The following is a 27,448-nucleotide window of genomic DNA, read 5'->3' as shown; positions in this document are numbered from 1 at the left end:
ACACCATTCCAACCGTGAAGCACGGGGGTGGCAGCATCATGTTGTGGGGGTGCTTTGCTGCAGGAAGTACTGGTGCACTTCACAAAATAGATGGCATCATGAGGATGGAAAATTATGTGGATATATTGAAGCAACATCTCAAGACATCATGGGACCACGCAGCCGTTATAACGTACTTTGGAGTGAAAAGTGCAAATCAATCCCAGAACAACAGCAAAGGACCTTGTGAAGATGCTGGAGGAAACAGGTATAAAAGTATCTATATCCACAGTAATACGAGTCCTATATCGACATAATCTGAAAGGCCGCTCAGCAAGGAAGAAGCCACTGCTCCAAAACCGCCACAAAAAAAGCCAGTCAGGAAGTTAAAGCTTGGTCGCAAATGGGTCTTCCAAATGGACAATGACCCCAAGCATACTTCCAAAGTTGTGGCAAAATGGCTTAAGGACAACAAAGTTAAGGTATTGGAGTGGCCATCAAGCCCTGACCTCAATCCCATAGAAAATGTGTGGGCAGAACTGAAAAAGTGTGTGCGAGCAAAGAGGTCTACAAACCTGACTCAGTTACACCAGCTCTGTCAGGAGGAATGGGCCAAAATTCACCCAACGTATTGTGGGAAGCTTGTGGAAGGCTACCTGACACATTTAACCCAAGTTAAACAATTTAAAGGCAATGCTACCAAATACTAATTGAGTGTATGTAAACTTCTGACCCACTGGGAACGTGATGAAAGAAAGAAATCATTCTCTCTACTATTATTCTGGCATTTCACATTCTTAAAATAAAGTGGTGATCCTAACTGACCTAAGACAGGGAATCTTTACTCCGATTAAATGTCAGGAATTGTGAAAAACTGTGTTTAAATGTGTTTGGCTAAGTATGTAAACTTCCGACTTCAACTGTATTTTTTTTTTAAATGGCGACAACCATTTAGCAGCGGTTGTGCGCCACTGCTAAATTAATATTGGAGAAACACTGTGTCCGAGGCTACCATAGACCATATATTTTAAAGTGTATCTTGTGTAACAGTATTTTGCACATTTACATCAAAATAAAGTAAATATGAATGGCAACATAACCCTGTATGTCCCAACAACTCAATGTACTGTGTCTCTATTTCTAATAGCTATCCTCACTCACTAGGCAACCACATCTAGTCAGATTTTAAAGTGCCTTTAAAGAGGCAGTTGCAAAGCCATACATTTAATGTAGAACATGCACACACACACACTTGAATTAAAAGCTCTTCCTTTCAGATTCACTCCAAAAAAATACTAATCTCTGTTTTCGTCTGTAACATAGCCTAGTGTCCAACTGCTGCTCATAAACCTCAGCCAGTCAGTCATTATGGCAGTCCATAAAAATATAACATATATTCTCATACTATGTCTATGAGTCATCTGAGATAAAGCACCAGAGTTGGATCTGGGCCTGTATCCACAAAGCATCTCAGAGTAGGAGAGTTGATCTAGGAGCAGGACCCCACCTTTTGTAAGTCGCTCTGGATAAGAGCGTCTGCTAAATGACTTAAATGTAATGTAATGTATGTCCAGATAATCTTATCAATTATGATCTGAAAGGCCAAACTGATCCTAGATCAGCACTCCTATTCTGAGACGCTTTATGGATATGGTGTTTTGCTGATATTCTCAACCAGGGGTGCAACTTTGGTTTTAAAATTTGGGAGGACAGAATTATTATTATTATTATTTTCTATCCAGTCGAATAAGCACTCTAAACAGCCTACCAGACCACTCGGAGGCGTCCATATGGTCCTAAAGCATACTCATTTTGTATCACATTCCAATGATAAAACTGGGAGGTGACAAAAATGCACTTTCAGAATGTGTGTGTGTGTGTGTGGGGGGGGGGGGGGCGGCATGTCCCCCTTGTCCCCAGTGAAAGTTGTGCCCCTGTTCTCAACCATCGACTGAAATTGATTCCAAAATCAGCGGACAATAAGTGAATAAAGAATTGCCACTTTGCCAGTACATGGTGTGTTTTAGTAAAAAAAAAAATAATAATAATAAATGCATGAAATGAAAGGTATGAAATGTATGCATTCACTACTGTAAGTCGCTCTGGATAAGAGCGTCTGCTAAATGACTAAAATGTAAAATGTAAATGTGTGTTGGCCCAACTAATCACTGAAGCCACCATTACTTTATGCTTCGTTGTCTGGCAGCTATATAGGCCTCATGCACATTTAGTAAAGACAGGACCTCTTTTGATCTATCAACCCAGCTCACTCCTCAGTCCTCACACAAGACCATATTGTAATAAAAGAACAACTGTCGTCTTTCATGGTCACAAAATCCACTAAAAAGACGAGTTTAAGATTCATGACATCACTGGCTCTGCTAAAGGCTCTGCTAAAGGCAATCAAAAGAATCTACCTCTTGTGTGTATCTATGTCAGTGAAAGAACCCTGAGTAGAATGCCTTGAGTTTTTACTGTGCAGAACATTTTATATGGCATAATTTTGTCATAGAAAGCTGGTTTAGCGTGCTGGGCCTAAACCCGTTATAAGACACACAGAAGTAAGTACTCAGATCACACTGGCTGGTTTTGTTCACAGGGTTTTGTAAGGTTCATTCACACCACTTCAGGCATCAGGGTGTCCGATATGGCACCCTGTTCCCTATGTGATGCACTACTTTTGACCAGGGCATGGGCCATAGTCAAAAGTAGGGCACTACATAGGGAATAGAGTGCCATTTGGGACATAACCTTTCTCTCTCCTCATAGGCTCTTCCCAAGAAAACCTATTCCTACCTCAGCAGGAGTGGTGAATCATAAACCCCTGGTCGATATCGTTGCACAACACTTTTTACACTTATAGCCATTCAATGCTACCTCATAGAATAGGCCTACATCACTTGAAGTGGGAAAAGGAACTTCCTCAGACACTCTTCACCCTAAACAACAATATTGATTTTCTAGCAGTCATTCGAGTATCTGTCATTCTTCTAAGACTGGAATTTAATATATTTTTTGATCAACTTGAAGTACTATTAGAGGAAGTGAAGGGGTCATACAGTATAACTACTGTAGCTTGAAGATTTGAAGGTGACATTTCAATGGGTGTGGTCATTTCTACGGATATCATCCATCTCTGGACTATAAGCTTGACTCAACGAGAGAGTGACTCACACAAACAACACCCTGCCAAGGCCAACGTAGACGCCTACTTCCCATGGCATGATGGGAACAACAGATCCTGCATGTGGCCACACATCCCTGCTGTTACTGAGGCTTTCTTTCCATACTTCACTGAAGTCCTGGCACATCCTGTCAGACTCCATGTGCTTTAAACACAGAAGCAGTGTAAATATTTGCCTGTGACTGAGTAACAGATCACACACGTCTACAGCTCAGACGTAATCTATACACTAATCTACTGTAACATAAATGCAACTTAACTTATTTAGAGTCATAATCATTAGTTTTATGAACGTCGAGGAGTAAAACAGGGCTTCTTTTGTTGATTATTAGATCCATCATCCTCATGTTATTTCTTTGTGTATTCATTACATTTGGTTTGCAGGAGAGAGCATGTGCTTCAATGATCAGAGCAGTTGAGCATCATGCTGAGCTATACCAGCCATAAATACATTGCATAAAGTTAATGTTATATGAGCATCATAGGATGTCTGGGTGCAGCTGCAGGCATGGAATTCTGTGGTTTCTGACAATAAAAACAGTGCATTAATACGTTGGGAGGTTGAATGCAATGTTTTTATTAGACACATTTGCAATCACCTTTGCAATAACCTTTGCAATCTCCGGATTCATTTAAAAAAGTATTGTTCTCCATTTTTGTCCTTTTAGTCTGTGAAATAGCCCAGTGTCCCACTGCTACTAATAAACCTCAGCGAGTCAATCATTATGGCAGTCCATAAAAATATGACATATATTCTCATACTATGTCTATGAGTCATCTGAGATGAAGCACCAGAGTTGGATCTGGGCCTGTATCCACAAAGCATCTCAGAGTAGGAGAGCTGATCTAGGAGCAGGACCCCACCTGTCCAGATAATCTTATCAATTATGATCTGAAAGGCCAAACTGATCCTAGATCAGCACTCCTATTCTGAGACGCTTTATGGATACGGATCCTGGCCTCGCTCTTCCCTTTGTCAGCCATAAATCAACAGCACATGGGTTAGTCAGCAATAAAAAAGCAATCTGTCTTTGTCTTTAGGGGTTGGAAGGAATCAATCGAACTGTGAAGAAATCCAATAAAACGGAAACAGGAAAGGAAAACAAATATTTTCTGTTGAATGATCATGTTTGTCTTCAATGTCTCATCTTCCGATGGTGTCAGAGAAAAATGTGTACAAGAGAGGGTGGTTGGGGGAACTTTGTCTTATAGGCCTCACGCAGATTTAGTAGAAACAGAACCTATTTTGGTCTATCAATCCAGCTCACTCCTCAGTTCTCATACAAGACCGAACTGTAATGAAAGAACAACTGTCGTCTTTCATGGTCACAAAATCCACTAAAAAGATGAGTTTAAGATTCATGACATCACTGGCTCTGCTACTGGCTCTGCTTCGGCAATCAAAATAATCTACCTCTTGTGTGTATTTATGTCAGTGAAAGAACCCTGAGTAGAATCCCTTGAGTTTTTACTGTGCAGAAGATTTTATATAGCATAATTTTGTCATAGAAAGCTGGTTTAGCATTCTGGGCCTAAACCAGTTATAAGACACAGATTTAAGTACTCAGATCACACTGGCTGGTTTTGTTCACAGGGTTTTGTAACGTTCATTCACACCACTTCAGGCATAAAGGCGTCCAAAATGTCACCCTGTACCCTAAGTAGTGCACTACTTTTGACCAGGGCATGAGCCATAGTCAAAAGTAGTGCACTACATAGGGAAAAGGGTGCCATTTGTGACACAACCTTTCTCCTCATAGGCTCTTCCCCCCAAAAAAACTATTCCCACCTCAGCAGGAGTGGAGAATCATAAACCCCTGGTCAATATCGTTGCACAACACTTTTTACACTTATAGCCATTCAATGCTACCTCACAGAATAGGTCTATATCACTTGAAGTGGGAAAAGGAACTTCCTCAGACACTCTTCACCCTAAACAACAATATTGATTTTCTAGCAGTCATTCAAGTATCTGTCATTCTTCTAAGACTGGAATTTAATATATTTTTTGATCAACTTGAAGTACTATTAAAGGAAGTGAAGGGGTCATACAGTATAACTACTGTAGCTTGAAGATTTGAAGGTGACATTTCAATGGGTGTGGTCATTTCTACGGATATCATATATCATCCATCATCCAAGGGCTCCTGAGTGGTGCAGCGGACTAAGGCACTGCATCTCAGTGCTTGAGGTGTCACTACAGACACCCTGGTTCAATTCCAGGCTGTATCACAACCAGCCATGATTGGGAGTCCCGTAGGGTGGTGCACAATTGGCCCAGCATCGTCCAGGTTTGGCTGGTGTAGGCCGTTATTGTAAATAAGAATTTGTTCTTAACTGACTTGCCTAGCTAAATAAAGGTTAAATACATTTAAAAAACAAAACAAGAGAGTGACTCACACACACAACACCCCGCCAATGTAGATGGCTACTTCCCATGGCATGATGGGAACAACAGATCATGCATGTGGCCACACATCACTGCTGTTACTGTACTTCACTGAAGTCCTGGCACATCCTGTCAGACTCCCTGTGCTCTCACACACAGAAGCAGTGTAAATATTTGCCTGTGACTGAGTAACAGATCACACACGTCTACAGCTCAGACTTCATTTAGCGACTAATCTACTGTAACATAAATGCAACTTCATTCATTTAGAGTCATAATCATTAATTTTATGAACGTCGAGGAGTAAAACAGGGCTTCTTTTGTTGTTTATTAGATCCATCATCCTCATGTTATTTCTTTGTGTATTCATTACATTTGGTTTGCAGGAGAGAGCATGTGCTTCAATGATCAGAGCAGTTGAGCATCATGCTGAGCTATACCAGCCATAAATACATTGCATAAAGTTAATGTTATTTGAGCATCATAGGTTGTCTGGGTGCAGCTGCAGGCATGGAATTCTGTGGTTTCTGACAATAAAAACAGTGCATTAATAATTTGGGAGGTTGAATGCAATGTTTTTATTAGACACATTTGCAATCACTAACTATGTTTACAATATCATCACAGCTCATTGAGTTCAATGAAGTAAACACCCCCTCCCCAATACTGTAACTCATGTCAGTGAGGTTTTGACAGAGAAAGCGCAGTCCATCTGTTCCCAATCTTAGCTACAATATGTCTATTCTGGCCAGGTTCGGTTTTGATTGAGTCTAATCTACCTCTAATCTAGACTCATAAGGTTATCATCCACAGTTAGTTGATCTCAGGGGAAATATGCTTTCATGGTTCATGGCCATTCTGTATTGGTAAATAGTTTTTTATAATCACTTTTAAGTATGGATTAGGATAGTTATTTTTTCAAACCCACCCACAAATAAAGGAGAGAACAAACTGTAGCCCTTTAGTTTGACCATATTGCCCAACAAAATGACTGTATTATCCCAAACAACTGGATAAAATGGCAGATAAAGTAACTACCCTCAATTCACACTGAAAAATGTAAGGATGTCCTCATAAAGGCAGATCCCAAAAACATTTGGGGGGTCAGGCAGGGCTGGGAGTATCAAGCTCAAGGCCTATGCACTTATTACACTAACATAATAAGCAAATAATGAGTGTCTTTGCAATGAGTCAAAGTAACAAATGGTTGATTATTGAGGTTCCAAACAAACATGCCATGCAATTGGTAGCGACAGAGGTTCCAAAATTGTATAGTAGCTAGCTACTGCCACACTGTGGTTATGTATGACATTACATCATATACCTGTATTTAAAACAGGAAACGCAAACAATGTTTCACAATGTCCAAACTATATTAGTTCAAATGTATCGTTATTGGTTAGACTCACTGAGCTTAATAAAACATGCAATAATACCACATAGATATCTGGCTACCGATCTACTTTTTCTGATAGGCAATATTTGAGAACGCCCTTGCTTCAATCAGCATCACCCTTTTCTACTTCATCCGCTGACGAGAAACGGATTTCAAACATTTGGCGGTTGATTGGGATTTGTTTGGTGCTTGACTGTAGCCAGCTCATGTTAGGTTGTATGTAAATAACTTTTAAAAACTTGGCAAGTGAGCTCACGCATTAACATGGATTCAACTATGGCGAACCTTCTTGTTGGGCTTTCAGTCAACATCCAAAGAAGCGATGGTGAGCTAATTTGGCTAGCTATGTTCGTTTATTTCGCTTGTTAGTGTTGCAGTTAGCCAGATTTACCTCCCAAATGATTTAACGTTACCTAGCTAATATGAACAACATTATTTGTTGTAATACACTTTAACGCATGTCAGTAAGTTATACGTGAATAAGTTAAACTCGACGAATTTAATTAGCTACTTGAATGCCACTCAAGATAATCGAAAAGCGTATTGTTATTGGTGCATGTGCGGTTAACGTTACTTGTGTGGTTAAGTTATCTGCTAGTAGACACAGCTAACTATAGGATAATGAAGCAATTCTTTGATTTGTTTTTACTAGTTATGGCCGTTGTAGTGATAAAGTTAGGTGACCTAACGTTACACTGAACAACGTGTAAAGTGTTGGTTTCATGAACTGAAATAAAAGATCAGCCATTTTCCATATGCACAAACAGCTTATTTCTCTTTACATCCCTGTTAGTGAGCATTTCTCCATAGCCAAGATAATCCATTCACCTGGCAGGTGTGGCATATTAAAAAGCATGATCATTACACAGGCGAACCTTGTACTGGGGACAAAAGGTTCAGCGTCATAACTGACTTCAGTGGGCAAATGCTCACCTTTGATGGCCACTGGCACGCTGGAGAAGTGCTCTACACGGATGAATCCAGGTTTCAACTTTACCGGGCAGATAGCAGACCGTGTGGGTGAGCGGTTTACTGATGTTGACGTCAGAGTGCCCCATGGTGGGGTTATGGTATGGGAAGGCATAAGCTCCGGACAACAAACACAATAGCATTTTATTCGATGGCAATTTGATTGCACATGGATACCTTGACAAGATCCTGAAGCCCATTGTTGTGCCATTCATCTGCCGCCATCACCTCATGTTTCAGCATGATAATGCACTGCTCCATGTCACAAGGATCTATACACAATTCATGGAAGATGAAAATGTCCCATATCTTCCATGGCCTGCATTCTCAACAGATGTCACTCATTGGGCATGTTTGGGATGCTCTGGATCGATGTGTACTACAGCATGTTCCAGTTCCCACCAATATCCAGAAACTTCACACAGCCATTGAAGAGGAGTGGGACGATATTCCACAGGCCACAATCAACAGCCTGATCAACTCTATAACGGAGATGTGTCATGCTGCATGAGGCAAATGGTGGTCATATCAGATACGGACTCATACGGACTCATCCTAAACAATCACAATTGGGTTGAGGTCGGGTGACTGTGGAGGCCAGGTCATCTGATGCAGCACCATCACTCTCCTTGGTCAAATGGCCCTAAAATATACTCAAGTATAAATCATTTCAAATTCCTTATTAAGCAAACCAGACAGCACTATTTTATTTTTTCAATTTACGGATAGCCAGGGGCACGCTCCAACACTCAGACATAATTTACAAAGCATGTGTTTAGTGAGTCCGCCAGATCAGAGGCAGTAGGGATGACCAGGGATGTTCTCTTTAAGTGTGTGAATTAAACAATTTTCCTGTCCTGCTAAGCATTAAAAATGTAACGAGTACTTTTGGGTGTCAGGTAAAATGTATGGAGTAAAAAGTACATCCTTTTTTGGGGGGGGAATGTAGTGAAGTAAAAGTTGTCAAATGTAAATACCACAAACTACTTAAGTAAAAATACTTTCAACTACTACTTAAATACTTTACACCTTTGTTAAACACTTACACAGTGAGTCCATGCAACCTATGTGACTTGTTAAGCACATTCTTACTCCTGAACTTATTTACTCTTGACTTAACATGGGTTGAATATTTATTGACTCGACGTTTAAGCTTTACTTTTTTATTAATTTGTGTAAAAAATAAATTAAAAAAGTTAAACATAATTACACTGACATTATGGGGTATTTTGTGTAGGCCAGTGACAACATTTCAAATTCTGGCTGTAACACATGTAGAAAAAGTCAAGGGGTGTGAATACTTTCTGAAAGAACTGTAGCTCTGGTCTAGGGCGTTGGTGTGGCCTAGCAAACGGGGTGTAATTTACATGATATTACTACTTACTTGTAAATGTGTTTTACAGGGCGAGTGCATCCTGCAAATGTCAAAACTGTGGATTCCACAAAGCGTACTGTGATGGTTGAATGGTTTGAGAAATCTGTTTGCAGGGGAAAAGAGGTAAGTGGCTCGAGAGCAAGACAAGTGCCTTATCTATGTTACAGATTGATTCAGGGATGCAAACTAGTCACCTTTTGGCGAAGTTCGCAGTTTTGAATCCAAAATAGGTGACCAACGTCATTTGCTAGCCAGATAAATGTTGTGCAAGAGCCAACTTTACTGATCAAAGAATTGAGTTCATTGTTGTGAAAATTTGCTGGCTAATGAAGTCAGACAGCTAACGTTAGTAACCAAACCAATTCGCTATTATATTAACTGGTAACGTTATACGACTCCTTGCGGTTGTTGTGCCGAACCCCTTCGCGTGAACACGCACACACTCAATTCTTCATTTGATGCGACTTGCTTGCTAGTTGAGATTTCTGTTCTTCACTCTGTTAGTTTATCCTACATTTCACGGATCTTAGTAGCAGAAAGCATTTGTGTCCTTCAAGGCAGCCGTCAATTATCACGTTAGGCTGCGTTTCATTTAATTTTTTATGGAAGTTTGATAGCGGGGAGACACTAGTAATGTCTGCAGTTTTCGGTTTGGCTATTAGTCTATAAATACATCTCTTTGCCAAAATTCATCATCTCTCCCATGTCTTATTCGACTAGTAGTTGTTTTGTAATGTGTATTGCTTGCCTACATTTTTCTCCCTCTGTTTTAATATAACACACATGCATGAATTATTAATTTTGGTTTCCTATCCTGACGTGAAGTTTGTTCTATAGAAAGTATTTGACTCTGTGTGCCACAAAAAGTATTTGAGTCTAGCCACAAAATTAAGGAAATTAGAAGAGGGGGAGGATTTCGGCAGGCAAGAAAATGGCCTTGCCGAACCCCCCCCCCCTTCTAATTTCCTTAATTTTGTGGCTAGAGTCAAATACTTTTTGTGGCGCACACTATTGGTCAACATGAGCTACCAAAATGATTATGAAGTGTGCGGGGCCTTGTAGTCCCAAAGTGGGGTGGGGGGGTGGCCTTGCTGAAATGGCCTTGCTGAAATCCCCCCTTCTAATTTCCTTATTTTTGTTACTAGAGTCAAATACTTTCTATAGAACAAACTTCATGTCAGGATAGGCAACCAAAATGAATAATTCATGTGTGTGTTGTATTAAACATAGAGGGACTAAAATGTAGGCAGGCAATAAACATTTCAATTTGGCAAAGAGATTTATAAATAGACTAATAGCCAAACACGAAAACTGCGGACATTACTAGTGCCTCCCCCGCTATCAAACCGGCATATAAAATGAAACGCAGCCTAACGTGATCATTGACAGCTGCACTGAAGAACACAAATAAAATAAAAATGCTTTCTGCTACTAAGATCAGTGAAATGTTGGCTAAACTGACAATGGAGTGAAGGGCAGAAATCTCAACTAGCAAGCAAGTCGCAGCATTGACTTGAGTGTGCGCTTTCACGCAAAGGTGTGGAGAATTCTGGCAGAGGGGAGATTTTCGGCACAACACCGTTCCTCAAGTTATAACGTGTTAGTTGCTTACTGGACCCTGGCATTCTGTGTGACTGTTAATTAGCTAATTAACTAATATTTTCCCTTTACAGAATGTGGTTAATTTTCAGAATGAGAGAATTAGGTGAAAATAAAATGTTGCTTTTTAAACAAGTGGAGCTGGGCCTGGCTTAAGCTGGATGCCACTAGGTGAAAGGAACACCACACACTTTCCCTCTTCCTCACTTTTTCAATTCATTGGATTAAAAGAGTTATGCCAGGTGTACTCTCTGCCTGAAAGAGATCAATTATGCCAACAAAGGGTATCATGCTCTGCTGGCACATTGTAGAACAGATGTCCACAGGCAGAAAGTGTACAATGCAGTGTAGCCCAAAGATATTGCTTTTGTTGTGTTGAACTTGACAGTTTTATTTAATTTATTTAATCTTTATTTAACCAGGTAGGCAGGTTGAGAACAAGTTCTCATTTACAACTGCGACCTGGCCAAGATAAAGCAAAGCAGTTCGACACAACAACACAGAGTTACACATGGAGTAAAACAAACAGTCAATAATACAGTAGAAAGATAAGTCTGTATATAATGTGAGCAAATGAGGTGAGATAAGGGAGGTAAAGGCAAAAAAGGCCATGGTGTAACAGTAACGCGTGTGTGGGGGGGGGATTATTAAATGTTTTACTCGTTGAATGTTATTTTTGCACACATGTAGCCTTGTGTACTTGATCGACGTCTACTATAATGGCCACTATAATAGAGCAAAAATATTGTTTCATTCTATTTCTACTTAAGATGTTTTTTCCCAAGTGCCACAAGCGTTCTATTATAAAGGCTGTCATGGCTAACAGCAATTTTAGTGTATTGTTTTTTTCTCAAGGCTTGAGTGTCATTTGCAGTGAAGTCTAGGCAACAAATAACATTGCTTATAACATTTGTTTAGCTGTGAGTTAGGTTCACATTAACCACTTTTTATTTTACACACAGACTGATCATGTATATCATATTCTTTGTTTAATTAGTTAACCTGTATTTCCCCCTATCAGGGATTTCTTTTACATGTTTCAGTGCAATAGAAAAAAGTGACACCTTTTTGGGCCCTCACCAGTTTTCATCCCTGTACAGATATTGGACTAAATTCCACTCTGTGGTGAACTTCCTTCACTGTGGAGTTTAGCCTGTTATGTACAATTCAACAAGTGTCATGATTATGCATTTTGCATCGTCACACTTCTTGCTTTGTACTGAAAATGCTCCATCTTGTAAACTTTACTGCTGACATGTCAACGGTGCCGTAATTAACAAAATACTAACGGATGTTAGCGTAGCTTGATCAATGAAAGATACTATGTGCTGTAAGTCTTGTCAACTGAAACTGATTGTTGACATACTACTATTCCTGCCCTTTGCTCTTTAGCTTGAAATGAATGAATTATGGTCCCTGAACAAAGAGCTTTTTGAGCACATGAAACCAGCTAATATACCTGCTCTTCCAGAGAAGGTAAGCGTACTCTAGGGATGGACCTAGGAACTTGAGGTTCAAAGTACATTCATTTGAAAGTTTGTGGTCCTAACGTCAGGAGCGATGTTTGCCTGTGTGATTTTTCTCCAGAAATTTGAAAGCCGTCTTCGTTCATCCGGGGTCCCTCCTCCTTCCAGTCGTAAGTGATTTTTGCCTAGTTCTAGTATGTCTTAAGTGTGGATTTCATTGGTGTGGGTTTGATGGTTAATTTTGGATATTTCCTTCATAAGCTTCTACTCCAGCGGGTCCTCCTGAGGAGACAGGTTTGCATGCAATGCATGTTCTTCTCTAAGCAAATCATATGCTAAATCACTTTATATGAGATGGAATCACATCATATAGGCCTATTTCCACACATACTTTAAGCTGTGTTTACATAGGCAACCAAATTCTGATCTTCTGACACTAATTGGGCCTTTGACCTATCAGATCAGATTTTTTGCCAATAATTGGGCAAAATATCAGAATGGGGCTCCCTGTGGGCAGTGTGATACCTTGATTTGAAGATACAGGCCATTATGTGGTTCCATCTTCAGGTGCACAATAATTTTACTCTTGTCTTTACTTACTAGTGGGGTTGAGTGGACATGCCCTTGTTTCAAAAGTGGGACCGTATGTTTTCTGTACATAACTGATTAATGTGGAGTGTACTGTTTCCAACTAGAATGCAAAACACTAAATTATGGTATTTCTCGTGGAAGAATGGTGTTGCATCCCTCCAATAGAGTTCCAGACACTTATAGAAACTATGCCAAGGGGCATTGAAGCTGTTCTGGCTCGTGGTGGCCCAACGTCTCTATTAAGACACTTTGTTGGTGTTTCATTTATTTTGGCAGTTACCTGTAAACTATACTGAACAAAAATATAAATGCAACAATTTCAATGAATTTACTGGGTTACAGTTCATATAAGGAAATCAGTCAGTTGACATTCATTAGGCCCTAATCTATGGATGGGGATACCCATTGGGGAGATACCCATTGGGGAGCCAGGCCCAGCCAATCGAATGTGGAGATCCTGGGCTGGTGTGGTTACACGTGGTCTACGGTTGTGACGCCAAATTCTCTAAAATGCTGTTGGAGGCAGCTTATGGTAGATAAATTAACATTACAATTCTCTGGCAACCACTCTGGTAGACATTCCTGCAGTCAGCATGCCAAATGCATGCTCCCTGAACTTGAGACATCGGTGGTATTGTGTTACACAACAGCACATTTTAGTGGCCTTTTATTGCCCCCAGCACAAGGTGCACCTGTGTTATGATAATGCTGTTTAATTTGCTTCTTGATATGCCACACCTGTCAAGTCGATGGATTATCTTGGCAAATTAGAAATGCTCACTAACAGGGATGTAAACAGATTTCTGCACAAAATTGTGCATGTGAAAAATGTATGGGATCTTTTACTTCAGCTCATGAAACATGGGACCAACACTTGTTGTTTTTATATTTTTGTTCAGTAAAGAATGCCATTTTGTGACGAAGGGTTCCTTATGTGATGGGTTCCAAAAGACCGTGTAAATATGTCTATATAATTCGAATAGTGACCGTAAGCAGTCTGTGTTACTATCACTCTTTCTAGTGAAATGCAGACTCAGTGATTTGGATCTTATTTCTTAGCATACTAGTAGTATGTGTTCTTTGTTTCCACAAACTCACCATAATTCCTTCTAATAAGCACTGAAGTCATTCCCAAAGCTACTGTCTGCTTTTCTCTTTTTAACACGGCACTGTTTCTGCTTCATCTCTGTTTTACAGCTTGTGTTGAAATCAAAAGAATGCATTTGCTGCAATTCTCATTTGATTATGGCATGCCAGATTCACCCAACTAAAATTGAACCCACTTATTAGTGGTGGTATGAAGGTGGCCATCTGTTTAATAGGACTACATATAAATCATTATTTTTATGGTTTGGTGTCTAGTGTTGGGATCAGTAGGATGATGAACAGGAGTTATTAATCTACTTCATTTAACTGTAGTGGTAAATGTACTAATTTCCTCTCAGTTTCACTTCCAAGAAAGTCTACACGGCAGACATGCTTGTTCCGGACCCTTGCTCCTGTCTCTGAGCTTGCTGCTAAGACTAAGCATGACTCCCAGTCTTCAGAGTATCCACCCTCTGTCCTCAAAGCTTCAGGTGGGGGGTGCCTCAATGATTTCTGACTTATTGCCTTTAGCCTGGTCCCAGATCTGTTTGTGCTCTTGCCAACTCCATTGTAGTCATTGTCAAGCCTTTGTTTGGTGTGACAAGGAGTTGGCATGAAGGCACAAACATACTGGCATAATTTATCCCATTACCCTCTGAATGCTTCACTCAGTGACTCGGAGACCTCTTGATATTCACCTTTGTCATCATGCTTCATTTTCCAGGTGTACCCAACCGAGAGAGGAAGAGGAACAGTCAGAGACCAACTGCTGTCCTGCCCCCAGTCAATGAGGCCCTGAAGGAGAATGAGGCCAAGAGTGTTTCCTCAGTCACCTCAAGTGAGCTTTAGGAACTTTGAGTCACATCACTATGTTAATTTCCCTGGGCCTGTATTTTTAAATAGCCTCATAAGAGGAGTGCTGATCTAGGATCAGTTTTGCCTTGTAGATCACAATGAATAAGATTAAATAGATCGGGGGACCTGATCCTAGTATGAGACGCCCTGCTGTCTTTTGTGAGCATCTTCATCACGTTAGATACTTCACTCTATCAGGCAGACGGAGATCAGTGCTACCCCAAGACATGAGCAAACCAGTGAACAAAAGATTGTCCAATGCAGTCAAGAGCTTGGATATGGTGCCCAAGAAAGGAAAAGTAAGAGATTTGATCACATGAGACAGTGGCCATGTCCGAATACCCATATTAGTCAAATAAACATTTTTTCACATGCGCCGAATACAACAGTGTCGATCTTACCGTGAAATGTTACTTAAAAGCCCTTAACCAACAATGCAGTTCAAGAAATGGAGTTAAAAAAAAAATATTTGCAAAAAAGAAAGTAACAGAATAAAATGACAACAATAACGAGGCTATATACAGGGGCTACCGGTACCAAGTCAATGTGCGGGGGTACAGGTTAGTCGAGGTCATGACTAAATGGTATGCGAGAAAATAAAGTTTTATAATATGTGACATTTTGAAAATGGTACTCCTAATGTGTACTTGCAATGACTTCGCCATTTGTTAATTTTGGTACAGCGTGTCAATTTATCTGATTATCAGCTGTTGCCAAACACATGAGTTGGAAAAGACAAGTGGGTTCTACTAGATCAAACACCGAAATTAGTTTGCAGTTTGAGTATGTAGTACTCTAGTATGGGTATTAAGACACGGCCACTGTCTGTTTACCTAGTACTATTGGCCCATGTCCTGCGTTAATTATTTTTGTAGATCGGACGTACTGTCAATTTCCTCCTTTTATTTTCATTTGAAGTTGTGGACACATTAAAAGCCTTTACTAATGTATTGGCAATATTAAATACTACCCATCACTTTCTCTGTTACATGTATTTCTGCTCGCTGTAGTTTGAAGACACAAATCGACCGAACAAGCAGTTTTACCAGATGATTGAAGAGTTTAGAGAGACCTTGGAAGTACTCCCTTTATCTCTGTCTGATACGGTAAGATGGAGGAGAAGAATTCAAATGTGGGAGGCCTTTCTTAACTAGTGTTTATCAGCTATGTCATTTTCTTTTTGATTCACAGGTTGAAGCTCATAGAATTTGTGTGTGCGTTCGCAAGCGTCCTCTCAACAATAAAGGTTACTTTTAATTGACCAAACTAAAACTTTTATCTGACTGACCTGTATCCACCAAGCAGCTTCTCATGTTGACTTTCTATGTGTGGTTGTCTTAGAGGTGACTAAGAAAGATATTGATGTGGTTTCTATCCCTGGTAATGGAACGCTGCTCCTTCATGAGCCCAAGCAGAAAGTGGACCTGACAAAGTACCTTGACAACCAGGTCTTCCATTTCGACTACTCCTTTGACGAGTCATCCACCAATGACTTAGTGTACAGGTATTCACATTTATTGGTTTCTAAACAAGTGTTCTGTTTTTCTCTATCAGGGTTATTTTACAATTTGCTGATTTAAATTTTTTTTTTTACAATTTTTAAATTCTGTTCAAATAACCTTTGCAAGTATGTTCTTTTGTATGAAGTTTGTATCATCATTACTTGTTTTTGCAAGATGGTTATATACTAATATTTTTCACTGGTAGGTTCACTGCCAAGCCCCTTGTCCAGACCATCTTCGACGGTGGGATGGCAACTTGTTTTGCTTACGGACAAACTGGAAGTGGTAAAACTCATGTAAGTCTTACCGTTTACCTGACAGGCTGACACTAGAGCAGTTTTGTCTCAAAGTCCACCAGATTTTTTTTAACATGTCATGTAAAATTTGTACCTGTCTTTTACCCCATCCAGACAATGGGAGGAGATTTTTCAGGGAAAAGCCAGAACAGTGCGAAAGGGATCTATGCCATGGCAGGTAATTCATTATGTCTCCCTGCTATTGGCTTCAACAACATTACATTTTTGGCTTAGTTATTAGGGATGTAACAATTCACCGTTACGCATCGGTCCCTGGTTCACATGTTTAAGACATGAGAGTATTGATCTAGGTGGGACTCCTAACCGATCCAAATGTAGCATGCAACGGTCAGAAAATAGATTCAAATTTTACGAATCACGGGTTCATGTAATTGTTTTGCTTAAATTTCTTTCAGTCATTGATCTTCAAGCACAGCTGTGGGATGTAGGGGTGCTGCATCACACCATTAATAAAAAATATATATATATATATATTGTTCACAAAAGTAGCACACTGGGACTTTAATAGTCCTGTATTAGCGGACCTATATAGCCATCTGCCACGGGATACTTTTGCCACCCGTACTGCATGGTCCAACTGAGAGAACAAGATTAGCTCTCTCTGAATCTGTCAACTTCCAAAAGGTCTAAACCATTCGATTTATGAGACTGTGTGAAATCCTAAGTTGTGCTATACACTGAGTGTACAAAACATTAGGAACACCTGCTCTTTACATGAGACTGACCAGGTGAAAGCTATGATCCCTTATTGATGTGACCTGTTAAATCCACTTCAATCAGTGTAGAATAAGGGGAAGAGACTGGTTGAAGAAGGATTTTTAAACCTTGAGATATGGATTGTGTACAAAACATTAACACCTTCCTAATAAACCCAGCAGCATTGCTGTTCTTGACACAAACCGGTGTGCCTTGCACTGACTACCATACCCTGTTCAAAGGCACTTAAATCTTTTGTCTTTCCCATTTACCCTCGATGGTACACACACAATCCATGTCTCGAGGCTTAAAAATCCCTTTCATCGACGCTGATTTGAAGTGGATTTAACAAGTGACATCAATAAGGGATCATAGCATTCAGCTGGTCAGTCTCTTGGAAAGAGTGAATGGGCAAGACAGGTTTGTGTTAAACTGCAACGCTGCTGGCTAGATACCAAGTTTCCCTTATGGCTCAGCTCCGGTGCCTACATGCACCATAGACGTATAAATCATTTCCACACACGGTCAGTTCAGAGAGGCCTAGCTCATAAGCTCCATCAGGAGCAGATATGGATTTAGAATGGAAATTAGATGTTTATGCAACACCTATTGAATCATATTGAACCAATTTTTTTTTTTTTTTTTTTTTTTTTTTTTTTACTGAAACGTCTTTAAAGGGAAATATGCGCATCCCTATGAGGTATCCTTTGATTCTTAAATTTTTTTAAATAGATTTTGGTAGTTGTCTTACATTTTTACTGCACTGTTAGGAGCTAGAACCACGTGTTTTGCTGTACCCACTATAACATCTGCTAACCTGTTTACGCGTGCAATTAACTTATTTGATTAGGAAATATTTTGATAGTCCTAGATATTTCTGAGATCACTACTAAGGAATAGATCTGTCCACCTCACATTTTAGATACAAAGTAAAAGGTTTTGTACGTGAAGGTTATATGTGAATAACCTTTACTTAGGACATAGTTCAATGATGTCTTTCAGTGTCTTGTAACTCCTTGTTCCTCTTATTTGTTCTTCAGCTCAGGATGTGTTCGCCCTCCTGAAGCAGAGGAGATATTCCAGTCTGGACTTGTGTCCCTACGTGACCTTCTTTGAGATCTACAACAGCAAGGTGAGAAGGAAATGCTCACAGTGCTCCTCAAGCAGCTTGGTGGTTTGGATGGTTGACGTTTTCTTTGGGTGGAGAATCCATGATAATAGGACAAAAGTGTAGAGAAGACTCACTTGACATTTTGCTAACACACTTGCTTACTCCTCAGGTATTTGATCTGCTGAACAAGAAGGCCAAGCTGCGAGTGCTAGAGGATGAGAAACAACAGGTCCAGGTGGTCGGCCTGCAGGAGATGTACGTTTCGTGTGCTGAAGACGTCATCAAGATGATTGAGATGGGCAGTGCATGCAGGTACACACTACTTTTTTTTTTAATTTTTTTTATTTTTTACTCCACCCAGGGTGTGTTCAGTGAGGTTGAACACTCAGAACTTTACAGATAGAAGCGTAATGAATGTTTTTTTTAACTAGGCAAGTCGGTTAAGAACAAATTCTTATGGTTGACATGATTACCTATTCTACTTGATAGACGATTATCTGTTCTACATTATACTTTTCTATCTGAACGTTCTGTAACATTGCGCCCTCCTGAACAGGCCCCTTTTATCTTTCTCTCTTGACTTTGTAAACCGTGTGTGTTGTGTTCTTGGTTGTTTTTTGACATATGGCACCAATATCTTTCTCAGAAGAGGAAAGAAAAGCAAGCAGCATTGCATCGGAGCACTGCTTATCTTTTCTCTAAGTCTTTTCCTGTCTCCAGACATTTCTTCTCAGTATGGGACCTCCTGTGTGTGCACTGTAAAAAATAAATTTAAAAACTGCGGCATTATGGCCCTGTACGCTCTGCCTCCCTAGAAGAGACAAAATTGCCCCCCTCCTATCCCCGCTAAACTAGAGTATTGTAGGATACAGCAGGGGCTGGCAGTAGGTTTGGTCTTGGGCCAATTTATTTCTCACCTAATAGGCAGCAGAGCAACATAATAGCAGCCCATTCATATGCCTGTGCTACAAATTTAAACTACTTTTAACACATCTGGTTAGTAGACTATATAAATCATTTCAATATCCATGACATATCCTATTATTGATTTTCTCAATCATTAAGCATCTTCTCTTTTCAGAAAGTGAAAAGCTCAATTAATGGGGACAAAAGAGCAAAGTACATTTGATCTCCTAAAATATTTAAGGCTGCAGCTCCGCTTCAGAAAGTCATAGAAACTAATCAATATATCCCCATATGCATCAGTCACATCTTTTGTGGCCATTTTAAAGCTTGTTTCTATCATCGGGCATCATGGAGTTAAGCATTGTTATAAAACACTTTTTATATTATCTGGATACTTTTTTATTTATTTCAAAATATGAAGTCCCTTTTGCTATTTAAGAAAGGGTATGGCATATCCTCACACAATTTAGAGTCCTGGTTTTAACCAAACACCAAGTCCTCAGTCTATACTGAGTGCATGGTGATAGTATTGGAGGATTTGGCTATACTGACAAATCTATGGATAGCTAAATTGAGTCTGTCAAACAGGTAGACCTACTTAATTTGTGTTTTTATAGGAAGAAATAAGCTCCAACAAAGCCCTTTTGTTAGTTAAGTCGAAATTAAAATGAAGACTATTGTTTAAATGAATTATTTTCTGCACTGTTTGCTTTCCACTTCTGATTATGCCACATCCGCTCCAAAGCTGATGTTTGCCTTTTTAGTTGACTTTCTCCTGCACACTCTCCTCATAAGTTAATGATTAAAAAAATGTCTCTGGTGATATGGTAATACATTTGGTCTCCAGTCTATGTGCTACAGAAAAACCACATATGGTAATACTCTTTCTACTGTAGGCTACATCATTTAGCCTATGTTAAATGAATTTGCTGGAGTACTGCAGGGCTGCGTCTCTCCAACACGCCTCTCCAAGGGATTGCTGGGCATGGACAAGCTAAATATTTGCACCCTGCCTTTGGCAAAGTGGGCACTGCTTATCATGGGGCGGCATCAGCGCTCATCTATATAGCCCTAATGCCACTGGGTGAGAAGTTGTCATTGTTTTTGGGCAGAATAATGTGATGTGTTGTTGGTCAGTTTTTAGGTCGGAAAATGCCGCCCTCATCAAACTGCCACTCTAGGCAGCTGCCTAATGGGCGGGCCTGCTGTGGGACCTAATCATAGAGTTCTATTTAAATTCCCTATTAATTCAATAGCATGTCTGTGGGCCGAGTCATCAAGATTTGACTTTTTAAAATGTATTACCAGTCACATTATTTTAATCTGATTGTCAGTAACTTCAAAGGGCTCCTTTTACTAGACTACCCGCGCACGTTCCTTCACTCGCAACATATTTCAAGCCTCCAAACAATAGGTCAATGGAAAGAGACGTGTAAAGACATTTGGCGATTGTCATCAGGACAGAATTAATGCCTCCACTGCTGTCCCCGTTCGCTTTCGGCCACTCATCTCTGCCTTGGCAAAATGTCAATGTTCTCATCAAACCACATCGCATGTTGGAGTGTAAACTATACCACCCATTCAAGTCTATTCGCAAATTTTTCATGCCTCTGACTTGTGGTAATGATGACTAATGGTTTATTAACCTACAGTTTTCTTGACATTTTGTTTTCATTATTGTGACAGGCTTATCTTTTACCGGTACGGCGTACCCCCACTATTTATTTTTGTCGGATTGACGTACCGCACCACTTTACTTTCACCCCTGCCGATATATTAACTTCAGCGTAGTGAATAACTTGGGAGTAATGATCTGACACACCTCTTTCTCAGGACGTCCGGCCAGACGTCAGCCAATGCCAACTCGTCTCGCTCCCACGCCATCCTGCAGGTGATCCTGCGGAGGAGGAACCAGGTGCACGGGAAGTTCTCCCTGGTGGACCTGGCGGGAAACGAGAGGGGCATTGATGTTCGCAGCAGCAACAGACAGACCCTCGTAGAGACGGCCGAGATCAACCGCAGCCTGCTGGCTCTCAAGGTGAATACAACTACTAGCCTACTGTCTGTTCATTCTCACTCTTTAGACTTCCCTTTTACCTGGGTCCTATTCATTAGTGCACACGTGGTAGCAAAACGTTCTGCAACGGAAAATGGAAACTGACATTTTTATTTTTATTGGACATGTTCAGTTAGTCCCTCTGCGGTCAGTTTTCTTCCGTTTTGTGAATATGATCATATAGCAGGCATGCACCACCTGTATGTACAGCAAAACCTTTCAGAAATGTGTTGGCAATGTCACCAGTGGTATCAATGTAAAAAATATCTTAACCTAAAATGAGTTTAAGTGTGTATGATTTGAGAATATTCAGTGAGGAGCTAATTCTGTGGAGGGTTTCTTTCTAAATGTAACCATGCTGTGAGCTGCAGCTCCTTACTCACTCTAAACCAGGGGTGTCAAACTCATTTTGCCTTGCAGGCTGTGTTCGATCTTCCCCGAGGTCCGGAGTAGAGCCTGACCAATTCTTTTTTTTTTTTGTGACCGGATTTTGGGGGTTAAAGCTTACCTATATGCTTACCTATATGATACATCTGCCGATATACTGTTTTATGCCGATAAAAGAAAATTACACTGAATTCTCATAAATTGCCATCCAAAAGAGCAATTGTCCATTGTTCAAATGTTGATTTCTTACATTGTGAAATTAATGACATGCGTCGTAATAATGGCCACAAGTATTCAGTTAAGCATGAGATTCCCTTTTCAATATCGATTGAATTATAGATTCAAACATTACAAATCTTCTATTCAAATGTTTTGGTGGTAATGGGCTCAGATTAGGTGCCTACATAGAGTAGTATAGACATGCATCATTTACGCACGCAGAGAAGTCAGCTTGGACAGATCCAGCTCAGGAGGCCCAGCAGCAGATTTGGAATGGAAAATGAATTAGATGTTACTGCATCGAATCATATCGAACCAAATCGCATCGATTCATTCTCTAATCAAACCAAATCGCACTGAATCGTTTCAAACCAAAACGTTCATCGTATTGAGCCTATGTATCGAGTTGTCTTGAATGGGAAAGGTGTTCACCCCTAGGTTTTAGTCATTTCTCTCATAATAAACAAATGATTACATTTTTTTTGCACAAACCACCCACGTGCTGGATTTAATGGGATCTGTATGTTTGACACCCCTAGTCTAAACCCTGCTTGCTCCCTCCTCTCCCTGTAGGAATGCATTCGCTCCTTGGGGATGGACAGCCACCACATCCCCTTCAGGATGAGCAAGCTGACACAGGTACTCCGAGACTCCTTCATCGGCGAGAACTCCAGGACATGCATGGTAAGGCTTGTCTCCTTTCTTTGGGTTTTAGCTGTAGATGCACATGTGCTTGATAATGAGAGCAATGGAGTTGTCACGAGAAGCAACAGATCTGGGACCAGGCTAAGCTGTGGTGGTCCCCCCCCCCCCCCCCCCCCCCCTCTTTTCCCTCTTGAAAAGGAAAATGTGCTCACCATTTTCTTTTTTTTAAACATTGTTTTATTTAAAGTTAAAATATTGGCCTTCCCTCTCCCTACATTACTAGACGGTAGACATAATATTTGCCATAATGTTATTGTTTGTTTATTGGTTTTCTTATTTTCCAGATTGCAATGGTGTCTCCTGGAATGTCCTCATGCGATTCCACTGTAAACACACTACGCTATGCAGACAGGTACTGTCAAAACAATTGATCGATCGGAATTTCCAGTAGTAGGCCTAAATGTAACTTTTTATTTATTGTTAGAGTGAAGGAACTGAATGGAACGTTAAAGATGAATGATGCGGATCTTCCCAAGAACATTGATGAGATGGAAGTGGAGGACAGCTCCTCATCAGAAGAGGTGAGCTCAAAAGACCCTGGGCCCCTCATGGGCACTGGTTGAAATTAGAGCGCTATATAGGGAATAAGATGCAACCCCTGTTTAGTTGCTTACCACTGATTGGTCCTCAGAGGACAGACTGTGCTAATGAGGCTTTTAAAAAGAGATCATGCCGGATACTTCCTGTTCTTCAGTGTGTTATAGCAGGGGTTCCCAAACTTTTTCACTCTGGTGGGGGGGGCTCTTCCAGCATTGGGGAACATCCCGTGCCCACCCTGTGCACGTGCCATGTCTATTTCTATGGGCACAAGCACTGTTCATGACACAAACTGTTCACACCCTGAGTGGCGCAGCGGTCTAAGGCACTGCATCTCAGTGCTGGAGGCTTCACTACAGACCCTGGTTCAATTCTAGGCTGTATCACCAGCCATGATTGGGAGTCCCATAGGGCGGCGCACAATTGGCCCAGCGTCGTTAGGGTTTGGCTGGGGTAGGCAGTCGTTGTAAATAAGAATTTGTTCTTAACTGGCTGCCTAGTCAAATTAAAACCCCCCCTCTTGTTGTTGGAGAGAACTTAGCTTTAAACCTGCAAACTTTTTATTGCAATTATATACATTTTGATAAGTCTAATGTGTATTCATGTGATATTTTAGTGACAAAAACATTACAACAATATCTATGGGCTAAAAAAAACGAAATCAAAAAAACGTTAGATGACATGGCTACTTGATCTGGACATTTCTGACCGGTTATAAATAACTCTAAAGTATGCAATGGCAGACGAGGAGCTGATGCACTACCCAACTTTGAAATTGCACCTTGTGCGTTCTATTACTACTTTCAAGAGTACGTTTAAAGCTGGTCTGAGTTCCTTTAAAAAAATATGTATATTAGTACTAAACTGAGAATGTTATTAACTTCTGGTCTTTGCAGGACTCCATTGTACCCATGACTGACGTGTATGAGGCCATATCCCAGGTTTCTGAGCTGGAGGAGAGGGTGCACGAGGAGTTGACGGTATACCTATACCTCTGTCCCAAATTGCAATATAATTTGATGCAACTGCAGGGCTTGACATTAATGCTTGTCCAGGGCAAGTAAAACAAATTGTTGGACAGGCAGATTATAGATTTAAGTTGTCTGAGCGGACAAGTAAAAAAAAACAAATAAAAATCGCTGTCAAACAATTAGGCTACTCCGATCATAATTAGATCAAAGTGTCCTACAGATGTGATGTTTTACTTACTGTCCTCTCAATCTCTGCAGAACGCATCAGAGTATATTTATTGTAGGCCTGCATTGACAGTCACGAGCTGTCTTTCAATCATGCAGTTGCCAGATGTGTTTTTGAGGTCAAAATGAGCCTAGCCGCGTTTGCACATTTGTTGATAATTGCTAGTGAGTTATTTGCCCAGTTATAGCAAAGTTTTGGTTAACAATGAAAATCCTGGAAAAGTCATAGTGTGTGCATCACCTGCGTTTGAGTCAGTGCACCAGAGGAGTGAGCGAACAAGACATTTGTGCAACAGGTAAAATAATGACATACAGCAGACTAACTAGATGATAACCAGCCAACCTACACTATGTTTTGAACTGGTTATCTCACTAATTAACTATTTAGCTGTTAGCATGCATTAATGTCATGTCCCATGTCCTAAAATAACTTTTCACTGGCACTATTGTTTAACTGCAACTGGCCAAAACACAGTTGATGAAACCAATGCTGCATACTCTGGTTCTAAAACAGTCTCTCAAGCACTCAAAATTGGCTAGCATTCTCCACTATTAAATACTAGCCATGTAATTCTGACAAAATATTCTTGGAATAGCCTAATTGACAAGTAACTCCTATGCTGTCAAGATCTCCCATGAGCACCGAAAAATGTAACCTTACCAATAGATAAACGTCTTTTGTTAGCTACCTCGTCCACCTTAGCCATTTGATCCCTAGTTGGTTGAATGAGGGAATTATTTTATAAGACTAAAAGTACTTGGTTGTAAAATAATGTTGCAGCGTGACCAACCCTCCTGGAGAATCCACGAGAGATACTGGGGGTGCAGGCTTTTGCTCCAGGCCTGCTTGAACAATCAGCTGCTCAACAGATAAGCTGAGTCTGGTGTGTTTAAGCATGGTTGGATCAAAAGCCTGCACCCCCAGTAGCTCTCCAGATAAAGGGTTGATGCACCCAATGCGTTTTATACAGTAGCCTGTCAGTGCTGTTATTTAGTTTTGGGGGGGGGGGGTTTAAGTGCCTTGCTCAAGGCCTCAACGGCAGGAGATCTATAGTACATGGGATCAGAGACCAGCAGCCTACCATTGTCAATACCAGTGATATTAATGGTTATTCTGTGTAGTGGTTCCTTGCATCATACAACATTTTCAATCACCTTTTTGGTCCATGGTGTTAGACCTTTTTTTGGGGGTGAGGGAGCAAGTGATTTGAGCTTTTGGACAAGTAAAAAAATCTGTCCTACTTGTCCAAAGGACAAGTGGCTGAAAAGTTCATCACTGCAACTGGACTTGAAATAACAAATAACTGTAGTGTTAAAAATTTGAAATGATACTGTGTAATGACTATTTTATTTAACTGTCTGTCTTGTTATCTGTTGTACAGGGAGCAAGTAACATTATCAAGCTAATGGAGATGCCATCATATGACATTGAGGCTGGGGCAACTGATATTGTGGACTACGCAAGAAAATTACTGGGTGTGTGGATGTGTTAACAAACCAGCTACATTTGTAATTCCATCAACAACAGATTCTCAGCCTAACCTGAGGTCTGAAGCCAATGTTGATCCCAAGTATTATCTAGCTTTTATAACACTGTGGCCTTGGCTGATTTTTATTTTTTTCACAGACACGGTCCTGGCATTGCAGTCTGCCATTGATGGAGAGCGACTGGCAAGGATGTCACCCAAATCAGGTTATTGCTGAGAGGAACATCCCTCTACTTGTTCACTTGGAAATAATGTTCTAACAAGTTTTATCATGCAGTAACTACTCATTATTGTGCAAGGGTTCAATTGGGCATAAATTCCCTTCTGCTGACTTTCATTTAATGGTACATAAACATTACCTCTAACTTGTAAAGCCTCTCACTACATACCATAGATCTCCATGAAACTATGTTAACAGTTCATGTTTTAAATTGATTTGTATTCAAACTGGAGATTTGTCCAGCATTTAAATGATTTGTGAATATAATAAAGGTCTTTACCAATATGTTGTTTTGTAGCATTTATCAACCAACAATTTGGCTAATGCTCTTTAATTTCCTTTAAGAAGTTTAAATGTGTTTCCCTGTGTTTGTATACATGCCATACCACGGAGCTGCGTTCTAGCCCCATGACATCAACCAAGACCGCTGGTGGATGACCCGTGCACATCTGCCTAGCACTCTGTGAGGGGGCTTTGTTTCTACCTCCCTTTTTTTTCCTCCTTCCTTTCTGCTTCTCGACCCCCAACCTCTACTATACACAAGTCCAGCTTGTGTATACACATACACTGCAAGCAAAAGCTGACACATGACATATCAAAGCTCTAATAAACATCTCACACTGAACAATTTTCCCCAAAGAATAAAAATAAACAAATTCTGCTGGCGACTGGGTGGCCCCACAGCATGGTGTGAGGCCTTGCATGCAGCACAACTGTTTCCTATGAGCACAACCCCCACCCCATCTCACTGGGTGGTACTCCCCTCCCTCCCTCCTCCCAAACCAACCCTCCCCCAACCAGCAGTCTTGTCTGCCCATTCTCACAGGCAAGTGCTATGCGAAACACTTTGCAATGGCCTAATAGAACACAAATTAACTTTTTTTTTTTTTACTAGGCGTTTCAATAATGGTTAACGAGCAGTGTTTTTATTATTTGTGGTGCCTTTTATTTTTTTGATCGCCTAGAAAACCATTTGAAAACAGACCGCAACGTAGCCACATCAAGTTGTTGAAAGTTCCATAGCTTCTTGATGTCCATCTCATGTTGTGTTGTCAAAATTATTTGGCTCTCAGAATTTATTTGAATTGTTTCGCTCCCCCTCAGCTGTATGCTTCAGTCGTCTGGTAGCATATTGTTCATTTTTGTTATGTTAAATACAGCGATATCAGGAACCGCTCTGATCTCTATAGTGATGTTCAGTATTGTTGGTTTTATAAAGG

At 40.4% G+C, this 27,448-nt stretch overlaps 1 protein-coding gene across 2 annotated transcripts; it reads left to right on the top strand.

Moving 5' to 3' along the window:
- Positions 1–7,014: 7,014 nt before the first annotated feature.
- On the top strand, positions 7,015–26,513 carry LOC106569084 (kinesin-like protein KIF2C). Of its 2 annotated transcripts, XM_014140072.3 has the most exons (22): positions 7,015–7,273; positions 9,321–9,415; positions 12,284–12,367; positions 12,479–12,527; positions 12,619–12,651; positions 14,394–14,525; positions 14,759–14,872; positions 15,088–15,188; positions 15,900–15,995; positions 16,081–16,135; positions 16,231–16,393; positions 16,597–16,687; positions 16,802–16,865; positions 18,445–18,536; positions 18,685–18,827; positions 21,255–21,459; positions 22,657–22,767; positions 23,073–23,140; positions 23,213–23,309; positions 24,222–24,305; positions 25,904–25,997; positions 26,149–26,513. In XM_014140072.3, exons 1-22 carry the CDS (start codon positions 7,213–7,215, stop codon positions 26,223–26,225), a joined length of 2,109 nt encoding a protein of 702 aa, XP_013995547.1. In that variant the 5' UTR covers positions 7,015–7,212; the 3' UTR covers positions 26,226–26,513. The 2 variants fall into 2 exon arrangements, with proteins under 2 accessions (XP_013995547.1, XP_013995548.1); XM_014140073.3 differs by lacking the exon at positions 12,619–12,651.
- The last annotated feature ends 935 nt before the right edge of the window (positions 26,514–27,448 follow it).

This window comes from Salmo salar, chromosome 14 (assembly GCF_965601325.2).
Source record: "Salmo salar chromosome 14, fSalSal1, whole genome shotgun sequence".
Classification (NCBI taxonomy): domain Eukaryota; kingdom Metazoa; phylum Chordata; class Actinopteri; order Salmoniformes; family Salmonidae; genus Salmo; species Salmo salar.
This window is presented reverse-complemented; position numbering and strand designations above follow the sequence as displayed.

What these genes read in the sequence shown, in the direction of transcription:
- LOC106569084 (XM_014140072.3), top strand. Translation starts at nt 7,213, where the DNA reads ATGGATTCAACTATGGCGAACCTTCTTGTTGGGCTTTCAGTCAACATC. An exon ending in GCAGCCTGCTGGCTCTCAAG is followed by an intron (nt 21,460 to 22,656) that starts GTGAATACAACT and finishes CTCTCCCTGTAG; the next exon opens with GAATGCATTCGCTCCTTGGG. An exon ending in AGAACTCCAGGACATGCATG is followed by an intron (nt 22,768 to 23,072) that starts GTAAGGCTTGTC and finishes CTTATTTTCCAG; the next exon opens with ATTGCAATGGTGTCTCCTGG.